General features: G+C 39.5%; 2 protein-coding genes across 2 annotated transcripts in view; both read right to left on the bottom strand.

The window, feature by feature from the left end:
- Window positions 1-174, bottom strand: part of WDR88 (WD repeat domain 88) — a 29,691-nt gene extending 29,517 nt beyond the window's left edge. The window contains exon 1 of the mRNA XM_074968736.1: window positions 61-174. Coding sequence (XP_074824837.1) covers window positions 61-168 — 108 coding nt within the window. The 5' untranslated portion in view covers window positions 169-174. The remainder of the gene's footprint in view (window positions 1-60) is intronic.
- A 2,420-nt stretch (window positions 175-2,594) lies between these two features.
- Window positions 2,595-12,037, bottom strand: part of GPATCH1 (G-patch domain containing 1) — a 28,999-nt gene continuing 19,556 nt past the window's right edge. Inside the window, exons 16-20 of the mRNA XM_074968735.1 lie at window positions 10,008-10,221; window positions 8,370-8,477; window positions 5,751-5,875; window positions 5,051-5,199; window positions 2,595-3,518 (exon numbers count right to left, since the gene is read on the bottom strand). Of these exons, the coding sequence (XP_074824836.1) occupies window positions 3,488-3,518; window positions 5,051-5,199; window positions 5,751-5,875; window positions 8,370-8,477; window positions 10,008-10,221 (627 nt within the window). The 3' untranslated portion in view covers window positions 2,595-3,487. The remainder of the gene's footprint in view (window positions 3,519-5,050; window positions 5,200-5,750; window positions 5,876-8,369; window positions 8,478-10,007; window positions 10,222-12,037) is intronic.

Below are 12,037 nucleotides of genomic sequence, written 5' to 3'. Positions count from 1 at the left end.
GGTCTCTCAGCCAGGACACCGCCTTCCCCGGGCAGGAAGCCGTCCGCTCCCCGCCCCCACCTGCGCGAGCCTGTCCTGGTCGCCCAAGCGGCTCTCCGGCTGGGAAGGCCTGGTCAGCGGAGGCTCCTCCAACGCCAGCGGGTCCCCCCGGCCGCTCGCCCTAGCCATCTCCCCGGCTCTGAGGTAACCGCCGCTCACAGGAGCCCCTAGCGGTCGCGCTGCCCCGCCGAGAGCCGGCAGCGGGTACCGCGCGCCCACGCCTCGCGGGGATCCCGGCGCTTCCCCCCGCCCCAACACGGGAGCAATTCACCCGCTGCCAGGACACAGCGGCCGCTCCCCGCCCCGCCCGGCGGCCGCGGGCCACAGCCCGCAGGGCACCGGCTTCGACTCTCCCACGCAGCCAACAGCAGCGCCGCAGGCTGCCCGGGCGTCCCCCGTCCAGCTGTGACCTGCGCCTGACGGCGTCAGGGCAGCGGGACACGGGCTGGGGGCCCAGGAGAGGCAGCGGAGGAGAACGGGGCAACCCAAGCTCGAAAGGGGCCCTCCCCACGGCCAGGAGCTCACCAGCCCGGCTCTAGCTTTTAGGGCCCTTAGACCCACATAGGCTCCCGGGTGCTTGCTGCCTGGAGCCCTGGGCTTGAGCCGCTCACATAGTCAAGAGCATCAGGCTTTACAGCTGCAAGCACTAAAAGGTGCTATCCTTGTAAATAATTTCTAAATAAATATATCTATTTTAAAGAGGGGAGTATTTAGATGAAGAGACACAAAAACGTGATTACATGGAGAGTGGGGCCTAGAGGCTCTGTTGGCATAAGTCTAGGACAGCTGCATAGTTCACTTGTCTTCACCTCTTGGGTATGGCATGTAACATCCCGCATTCAGTCCTATAACGTCATTTCATCACACCATCATCTAGTCAAATTTCTCAATAACGGGTCACAACCTCAATGCAAGCTGCACCTGGATGTTGCCCAGGATCTCTCTCCCCCCACTTAAAAGGGGTTCAGCCTAGTTGGTAATTGGGTTCCTCTAGGACTAGGGAAGCTCACTCCATCCCTTCTTATTGCTGTTCTGCCCTGCCTCCACTGCACCTTTTACATTCTCACCTGCACTGTGCTCTCAACTTTGGAAAAGTGCTGTTTAGAGTGGAGCTGTCTGCCTGGACCCACTGCTCACAGCTCCCTACCAGCTACTTTGCCTTCTTTAAATGGGAGTTTCTGCAAACATAAGGAAAGAGGTACAAGGAAATGCATCAAGACTCCCTTCACTTCATATCTTGCAACTCCTTTCATCATTGGGCATACTCATTACTCCTTATTTAGAACCATTTATTTCCTGTTAAATTTTTACAATATACTAATTAGAAATGTGTGCCCACAAAAGGTTACAGGATTGGAGTCAGGACAAGAAACAAGCTGGTTTGGGGGTCAAGGGAACAAAGATAGAGCAGGGATTTTCAATTAATGCACTGTTGAAAATAGCTTATTTAATTTACAAAGGTACTTCTACAGAAATGGGTTGGCTATATAATGATTTAAGAAATTAAAGCGGCACTGTTAATTTGAAAACTCATTACTTTTAAAGACATTTAAAAAGTTTCAAATACCACAACTGCTCCTAAATCTTCCTGCCAATTTTCTAGGATGGCAATCAGATATTCCTATCTTTTAAAATATTTTTATCCTTTATTGCTATATGAAGAGACCCACATGAACAAAACTAGGAACAGACTATACAGAGAAAATGACTATACAAAGTGCTGTCAAGTGCATAGGTAAACAAATTTAAAAAATATTTTTCTCTAATCCTGTCAAATTATACTAATCCAAGAAGTTGTGTTTCACACTAGTGGATTAAAAAGACAGAAGCAATGACTTTTTATCTTCATACATGTTTAATTTTTTTAAATAATAAGTGAGAGGTAAATCTTTACTCTAAATGAAAAGGATTGAGAATTGGTGTCTGATTTTATAGGAGCCATATTTCCCCCTGAGAGAAGCAGATTTGGAGACACTGATTTTTATAACAATATTGTACTACTAGTAGTCTACCAAAAATATCTGTTTACTATAATTAAGAGTTTCCTGTTGCTTTTTAATCTTTTTTTTATTCTGCTGTTTCATTTACCCATTCTTGTAATCCAGACAGCATTCCAAATCCACATTTGTTACTAACTTTTCCCCTCTCTCTATAGAGTTCCCTCTTAATTGCTAAATTTAAATTACAAAACCTAAAATCAACACCATGCTACCTTGCTCTAAATCCAATGGCCTATTAAAAAGACTGTGAATGCTGAAAATTTACTTTATTTTTAACTAGCCCAATACAACAATATCATCTACAACCTTGAGCTTGTTTGATTTTTTTGTTAGCAATTGCAAATGGAAAACATTCTCTTAGTCTCATAATAAATCATGATGAGCTGGTTTTAACAATTTGTTCCATTCAAGGAGGTCAGACAGTCATGTGGTTCAGTATTATTTTATAGTTCACATCATAAACAACCCTGTAATTGTAATAGGACTTTACAGACTTATTTCGACTTTTTAATGAAATTTCAACCTCCTTTTAAGCATACAATACAGCACAGGTTTGTACTCAGAGCAAGCAAGAAAATTTTGAAGAATCTTTGGGGTTTTTCAACATAAAGTTTGTGTTAAATATAAACATGAATGTAGAATAATGCCGATACTGATGATGAAATTTTTTATGTAGGTAGTGTTCAAGATAATCCGGTACTGTAATGCTATTTTAACATGCATCATACCATTTGTTAATTTATTGAAAAGCCATACTATGGTGATGGGTAATATACAAAATTCTAAGACAGAAAAAGTCTGAAAAGCAGATTAACACTTTAGAAATACAGAGAAATTCTGCATTCTGAATATCTACATAAGAGAGACACAGAATGACTTGTTTGCATGTAAATTATGCCTTTTTAACTTCCTAACTTCACTTCCTTCAGCATTGACTTATGTTCTTGTTTATAATATTTTAAGAACTTTCACACAATGATTTAACACACCAGAAATACCATTTGTAATATACAGTTTATTAAAATATCTAGTCTTGTTAAAATTAAAGGTAGCCCAAACCAAACTATAATGGGTTCCTCAAAACAGCCAAGAATTCACCATTTTGAGCCTATGTTTTAAGTAAAACATTGGGGTGTAAAGGAGAAGTCCTACTCTCATACACACATGCACTTGCTACCGATAGCCCTCACATTAATTAAATGTAGAGCCTGAACTATTACTTTTGATAATGCATGCCAGCAGTAAAAAAAAAAAAACTTTCCAACATTCCACAATTCATACGGTTTAAAATGGTAAAATATCACAAAACAAATGTATACATTTATGATTTCAAACGTATATTCAGCATAAATACAACATTTACAGTGCAATCTATACATTACTGATCTTCCATCATGGAGGAGATCAAAGTTTCAGATCAAAAGTCATATAGTATTGAAGAAAGCAAGTTACTGCTTCATTGCAGGAAGATGTTTCAGTCTGGGAAAAAAGGCCATATTTAATAGTTATACACAACAACACCAGGAACATTTAATCACTTTAACAAGAATTAAAAGGTTTCTCAAACCCTCAATCTGAATTTAACCATAATGTGGTTTTGCCCTTTTAATAAAAAAAGATTGGCAAATCTTTTAAGAGCCTCCAACATGTCAGTTTGCACAAACAAGACAGGTCTGACTACAAATTTTGAGCTACCTGTTTGGAAGCCCTTTAAAAAATACCCTTTAAAAAAAAAAAAAGTTTTTGTTTTTTTTGTTTTTTTACAGAAACAGAGCTTAATTTTTAGAAGTGGTTTTTAAATTGCACTCATCGGGTTTTTGTTTGCTTGTTTTTTAATGAACAAAGGAGGGATGGGAATAGTCCTTTGGAATGCCAAGTTTTCCTATTTGCATTCCCTTGTCCCACTAAGGTCCTATACCACAATGAGTTTCCTACACCAAGGAAGACAATGTGGTTACTCTGCAGAACATGTCGCAAGGCCACTCCTTCAGTCAGCCAAAGGGGTTAACTGGAGTGTGATGCAGTGATTTCTCCACCCAGAGCATTATGGAGCTGAAGTTACTTATGTTTAATTTGGTTGGTTTTTTTAGAAGTGCATGGAACATACTTTGAAAGCAGAATGAAGTCACGGTGTTCTCTCTACTGTCCATGGTCTTAATACTGGTTCATTCAAGTCGATGGTTTATAAAATATTTAAGAGCACGTTATCTAAAATTAGACCTACCAACTTCACTTCAGCTTCCTGAACAAATGCACACTTGATTCAAGCAGTTTCTCATTTTCTACTCAGTTCTGCCTGCCTGCTCCATATTTGTGAGCCAGTAGGGTACTAACTTAGAGTAACCTTGTATTCAAGCAGAGAACGCTCTTAAACTTCAGTAACTTGCCAGCTCACAAGAACAGAACCAGCAAGCAGAGACGGGTGTGATATTGACAAGCCCTGACTACGAACCAAAATAAGTCCAACACCCTGGGTCTGCTGGAGCCGGGTCATTCAACTATGAAGGATTTTAGCCAGATTACAGCATTTATTTTGGATACTAAAAATCTATCAGACAATACTCCATAGTTACCAGGAGAGGGATAAATTTTTTTTAACCTTAACTACGTCTTCTGAAAAAAAATGTAGTAGCAACATTTCTCACCATTTGCATTTCTCTTACCTATTCAGTATTTATTCCCATTTATAGTAATTTACGATGACACAAAGATCTCCCCCAAATTAATTTTCATTTATCTAATGCTTGCAGAGTTAGCTGCTCAACGCTCTTTTCCCTGGAGCACTTTATCTTAAAACTAGTTCTTATCTGGCACATCTAGATCCAAAAGCCTAGGATAAGTTATCAAAATGAGCTATATTCTAGGCACAAACATATTGTGCCAGATCCATAGCTGGTTTAAATTGACATAGTTCCACTGACTTCAGCGGAACTACATCAAGTTACACTGGCGAGGATCTGGCCCATTACTGCTGCCAGATTTACAAGGATTTCGGTAAATTATCTGTTTACCTTCTTAGAAGTTCCTGGGATGACAAATCTGTGATCTCCTCTATGTCACTAAGGCTGTCACTGCTATCAACAGTGTCTGAGTTACTGTTTTTCTCTGATTTTTTATTCTTGTGTTTGCCTTTGTGCCTGTGTTTCTTATGTTTCTTTTTCTGTTAAAAAAAGAAATAGGTGAGTTTGCTATTCATGTTTGTTTTTTTTTTTTATTTTAAAAAGTTGGTCAAATTAAAACAGAAGTTCACTAAAAAAGAGCAACTGGGATCACAGGAAACATATTTCAGTATAAATTCCAAAGTTTACTGGAGCAGAGCAGTAACAACAGTACTCGCACATCTTCAGTTGTGTAAACTTTAAATAATACAAGCCAAGGTCTCTAGGAGGCAAGGACCAAATAAATTAAACTAAACATATATTTAGAAATTTTATTATTATAATCTATCAGGTTTTCTACAGCATTATGCAGTATCTAAGCAAACTATGTGTATGGTCCCTAAGCACATAAAGAACAAGCAGCACCCTGTTCAGCCAATGCATCTTCTGTTCTAAGCTAGAAGTGCTAACAGAGTCTAAGGGAAGGTGTCCATGCAGCCCAACTCTATTTCTCTTTTCCATAATCCAGCATATATATCATGGTAGTGTTCATTTGACTGAGGAAATCAATAGAGAGAAAGATAGAAAGAACCAATTTATTTAACTTGGTCACCTTTTCCTTTTTGTGTTTGTGCTCTCTCTTAACTTTGTGTTTTTCTTTGTTCTTTTTAGGTTTCTCTTTCTGATTGGCTTCAACAGAACTTGCTAGTGATACTGGCTCATGCTCCTGAGTAGTCTCTAAAGCAAAAATCAAATATAGAGAAATAAACGCATTACCAAGTAAAAGACAAACACAATATTAAACTACACAAAAATGTAAATTCCCTAATATTTGGGCTGAGATTTCCAAAGCTGCATAAGGGATTTCGGACTCCCAATTCCAATTCATTTTAATTTCTCTACTCTATAGACATACCTTTGCAATCAGATATAAAAAAACCAAACATGCCAACCTTGGCCCCGATTTTGCATCAGGATCTATTAGCATTGACTCTTGAGTCTGTGCAGAGCCCCAGTTAAATCAGTGGGAATCTTCACAGGCACAAAAGTCTGTGCTAGTGGATCCCAATGTAGGATCAAAGCTCTTGACAATATCACTTTAACGTACACAGGTGTAGGTAGGGCTGGAGGGAAGAACGAAGGAGCCCAGTGCTCTTATAGTTTCCAAGAAAGGGACCTGGATGTGAATTGAAATTATATGACATAAGACAACATAGAATATCTTTAACCTGTGCGCAAAGTTTCCACAGATGAAGTAACAATGACTTGTTATTCACTCTAAATCTGTTGAATGTGGTTAATTAAACAGGATTAAAACAACAAAAACCCTGTCTGTTCAACATTCAACAGGTAATAGCAGCAGCATACGTTCTCCTACTCAAAGATCTGTAAGGTCTGATTCTGGGTAGAGAAAAGACAATAACTACACATGAGTTCTGAATTTTAGTGACTTGAACACAAACTTACAGCCAGATTAAATCTATGTATGTGTATATCTACATTAACACACACACACACTTATTGACGCATAATATCTCTGTACCAAAAATACCGTCTACTTGCTTGGGGACAGCTGCTTAACAACTCTAGGCTTTAAGCCGGTGTAACATTCACTTGTATATCTATCTCTGTATAGTACCTAATTGTAGATCAAATACCAGTCAATAAATTGCCCTCTGAAATACAAACAGTTTAAAAAAAATGAAATTATCCTCATCTACATTACTGTAGCACCTAGGAACCCTAGTCATAAGACCAGGACCTCATTGTTCTAGCCACTGTACAAACACGGAACAGAAAAATGGTCCCTGCCCTGAGAGGCTTACAATCTAAATATAAGTAGAGCCCTGCCCGGATACAAAAATTTTGGATCCGCATCCACAAGAATCAACTTGTATCCGACCCGCATCGCACCTACAGCAGCAAGTTATCTCACAGTGCCTCTCAGGAGGAGCGTCTGTGTGAGTGCATGTGTACAGTATATAGCAGGGGTTGGCAACATTCGGCATGTGGCCCATCAGGGTAATCGCTGGCTGCGAGACATTTTGTTTACATTGACTGTCTGCAGGCACGGCCCTCCGCAGCTCCCAGTGGCTGGGGTTCGCTCTTCCCAGCCAATGGGAGCTGCGGGAAGCGACGGGCCGCAGGTTGCTGTGCCTGCGGACTGTCAACGTAAACTAAATGTCTCGCAGCCTGCCAGCGGATTACCCTGATGGGCCATGTGCCGAAGGTTGCCAACCCCTGGTATATAGGCTCTCAAAGGTGGGGAAGCATCTGTCTGCAGCTCATAGCCTCTGAGGCTGCTTCCCCGCCTTCCAGATCCTCATTGGCAGTGAGCTGCAGACAGCTGCTTCTGATCTATCACCTCCCCTTTCTCTGTATACTAAGGAGAGGGAATATAGGATCTGGAAGGTGGGGAAGCAGCCTATATTCCTTTCTCCCCTGTATACAGAGAAAGGGGACGTGTTAGATCAAAACAGGCAGCAAAATTCCCCATGCTCCTATTGCTATGGTTTAAGCAACCAAGATATTTAGGAAACCTCTCCCAACTTCATATTGCTGCGTCAAGTCAGTTGGAGAGGAAGGCAGCTGCTTCTGCAAAGCAAATAACTGGGTGTGGGGCGGGATATAGGATCTGGAAGGTGGAGAAGCAGCTTCATAGGGTATGAGCTGCAGACAGCTGCTTCCCCACCTTTAAGATCCTATATTTAGAACCCTGCATGGATACAAAATTTGTATCCGCATCAAGGCATGCTGGAACAATTTTTAATGGGGCGGGTACTGAGAGCCATTGAACCGAACTGTAAACCCTGTATATAATGGAAACCACTTCAAGCCAGGGGGTGCAACAGCACCCCTAGTACCAGCACCTATGTCTGCATCTGATCCGCGATCCGCAAAAATGGTCCGTAGATATCTGCATCCGATATCCACAGATATAAAGCAGATATCCACGGATTTGCAGGGCTCTAAATATAAAAGACAAGAGACAACAGATGAAGGCAGAGAGACCAGGAACTACCAGGAAATAATAAGACAATATTGGTTAGCACGATAGGCAGTGGTCCCAACACCCCAGATTTTCGTAGGCATCATGACAAAGGAGAGTTTTGAGAAGGGGATTTGAAGGTAGATAATGAGGTTACTGAAGATGTTTATGGGGAGCATAAATAAAATAACTGCATTATATATACATTTTCAGTGTACAAAATTTAAAGTCTTCAATACTTACTAGAAAATAAAACTGGAGGCAACCTCGGTCCAAATTCTTCTACCTTATCCAGCTCCTCCTTCAAAAGAGGTGGCACAAGGTCAGGTTCACTTGGAACAGCCATACATTCTAGAAAAACAAACATATAGGTTAACTTAAAAGGAAAAAGGACGTCCCATACCCAAGACAGCTCAGAAAATATTCCATTAAAAATGAAATATCAAATAAAGACAAGTTAATGAATTTTGCACTCGTTTAGATTTTGCACTTACTAGTTTTTCAAAGAAGCAGAAGGTGATTCTAACCCTTATTTCTTATTAAAAGGCTCCTCGGAAGTTTCCAATAATTACACAATTTCTTTAAAAAGGACCTCAGTTACATAAATGTATGATTTCTTAAGCTTTTCTTTTTTTGTACATAAAGATTTTTAAAAGTTTAGAAGGTTATCAACAAAGAGAAGTTGATGCCTTTTCCCTTTGCACCTTCCTGTGCATTTCAAAGATTGGTTGTACTGGCTGGGATCACCAAATATTTGATCACAGTGCTACTGATTTTTAAATTAAAAATTGCAGGCAACACAAGTATAAATATTAACAAAACAATCTATAACTTAAGGGCAAAAAACAGATTCACCCCTGCAAATTTTTCAAGAATTAGGCAAAATTCCAGTGTTGAAGATATGGGAATAGCCTAAAAGGTGATTTAAGACCAAGCAGTTTGAAAAGTTTCCACATTAAAAAGTATATATAAATCGGTATTTGTACTATGAAATAAGGCTACTTTAAGTTTGAATGGGGGGGTATTAGTTTATTTTTATTTAGTAATTTATTACTCCATCTGCACGAATTAGATTAACTGGCACTACTTACTGGGAGATCCACTGCATATTGCCTTTTTTTCTAGTTGGTAAGTAAGCCAACAAAAGCCAATTTAAAAATTAAAGATACATCATCCCTAACTGTCAAAATAAATGTTATTTTGCTTACTAATATTTCCTAGTAAACTATTAAATGTATTCTAGTACAGTGTTACTTTATTTTCTAGCATGAGAACTCCCTATAATACTCTGCTTTAAATCTTGGTAAATAGAACAAGACTGCTTTTCCCCCCAGTCCCGTGAATTTATTTGCTTTGTAGACCGATAGTGAGAACTGGTGAGATACAACTACATTGCTGTACTATTTAAAAATCCATTTCAATATTATTTTAAATGAGAATATCAAAATATAGAAAGGAAATTCCTTTTTCAAATAAGTGCAAATTCTACTTATTTCCAGTCTGGTCAAAATTTCATTAATAGATATACTTTATCATATATCATACACCTTATTATAGGTGTATAAAATCACCCAATCTTGGGGCTTTCTTTACAGAGTAATATGGGATTTGTCCTCATCCCTCACTCTGTTTAGCAAACAAATGCATTTGACAGTGTATCTGTAAAAACTGTCATGGCCTATGGCTATGTAGATAATATTTAAATAGAGAACACTTAATTCAGCATTCCATTACTCCAGTTTTACACTGGTGTTATTCCCCTGAGAACAGTGTAGTTACACCAGTGTGAGACTGGTATAAAGCATTTTTCTACTAGGCTAATAATGTTTTCTTATAAAATTAATAGAACTTCATGAAACTGAACAAACTGTTAACTATTACCTTGTACATCAGCTGAGGAGGTATCTGGCAGATTAGCATGATTTGTACTTTCCGAGTTTGGCACAGCAGAAGGTGGCTGATGCGCCTCTTCATCACTATCTTCTTCAGATGAGGATGATTTTTCATCTGAGGAACTGGCAAAGATGGCTTTAAATAAATCCATAGATGGTCTGCTTTCTTCTTCTTCTTTCTGATCAGTGCTTTCACTAACTGCCTGCATAACAGTGCCCATAAGGAAAAAAATGTAAGCACTAACGGAGGAAAGAAGTGTCTCTCCATTAAGATAAAATATTGTGACACCTTTAATGGTATTTTCATTGAGGATTTTAAAATTAGCAAATTTTACAGTAAATCTGAAGTCTATAAACTTGACAACTGTTGATGCACAGTAGAAGAGCTCAGACACTGCTAAATTAAGTCACTTTCCAATACAGAACGCTGCATCGTGCCCCTTTTTCATGCAGGTCAGAACAGCACACTTGAAAGAATATAAAATATTAACACTTTTTATTTTTAAGTCAATAGATTCTAGATACTTTTTCTTTAGCTTAAGTTCACAACAAACAAATCTATCATCTTCCTCAGAATAATATGCATCCGTCCCTGTACAAAGCAGAGAAAAGTGGACTTTGTGCAGGAAAATCAGTGGGTGTAGTAGATGGAATTAAACCTCCCATCTGCTGGAAGTCATCACACCCCCTCTACAGCCACAATCCCAGACTATACTTGCTATCCTTGTGTCCCCTATGTATGAGCTATAACCATACAATTCCTGTAAGCCCATGTTTCCCTTTGCTCACCCTGAGTTGCACCAACTTCTAGACAATGCAGAACAATTAGGGATTACAAAGACCGTAGGGTCATTCTGTCTGCAACCTAGCTCCCCCCACAGTCCTTACATGGACCAGAGAGAGGCTTGCATACCCTTTCCAAAGAGTAAATTCCCCCCACCCCTTTATTAAATGTTTCTCGTTCAAACCCCCAAGTCCATACACAATAAAATCAATGTCAAATGTGTGAGTCAACCTATGTTAGTTAATGCAAACAAAAGAACTATCCTGCTAACCTAAAATAACCGATAGCCCTTAACAAATTTCACTGTTAGGGTCAAATTTTCAAATGGCCTCCACCAGCACATCTGCTAAAACTGCATATGCAAAAGGGGCAATTGTTATTTATGATAACTACCCAGTTTGTGCTCTCTTTTGTTAACCCTGTAATTTCTCATGGTTGGAGCTACAGAAGGCCTCCACAATTCGTCCCCACATGCAGTAGAATCACATTGCTCTCTATAGCAGATAGTACTCAAACAAAATATAAAGATCTACATGCCTACAGAGTTTCATGTATGTCAGATTACTGTTTTGCTTCTTGAGTAAAACAGCAAGAACTAGAAGTACAAGTGTTTTCCTTCATCTGAACTATACATTTCTCCGTAGAAAGCAAGGATTCGGGGTTCCCTCCCCCAACATTATTTGGACCCCCGCCCCTCCAACTTCTAGAAATGGACACCATCTTTCCTCACACTCATTATCACATATTGCTGTGGCAACTACACCAACTTGCTTATGAGATCTGTTTTTAGCTGTCTCATTGAAACAACAAAGACTGCCAACACCTTGAGATCAGCCAGCTCTTCATGTACCACCAACAGCACACGACCACAGGCTGAGAACCATGGATATTAAAATTATGTGCTTTAGGTAGGAAATTCTAGGGCAAAATGATGTGAATAAAAGTACAAAGCATTTCAATGCTAAATACTGTCATGGCAATATCCCAAATTCCCCATCAATGTATAAATATGTTTCCCCATGTAGAAGACTAGAAATTTAATAGTTTACTGTTGCAGAGTTTTTTCCCCATTTTCTGTTTGAGCAGGGGGCAAAATTGGTGTTTGTCCTCCCATCACACACAATAGGGAGATTCAGGCCAAAGAACCCATGGAACTCCAAGATCCATGCAGTGCCACTTAGTCAACTGGTGCCTTCACACTGCCTCCTGGCTTCCACATCTTCTTGACAACATGC

Source organism: Natator depressus, chromosome 12 (genome assembly GCF_965152275.1).
Source record: "Natator depressus isolate rNatDep1 chromosome 12, rNatDep2.hap1, whole genome shotgun sequence".
Taxonomy (NCBI): domain Eukaryota; kingdom Metazoa; phylum Chordata; order Testudines; family Cheloniidae; genus Natator; species Natator depressus.
Note: the sequence above shows the minus strand (reverse complement) of the source record. Positions and strands in the feature narration are given on the sequence as shown.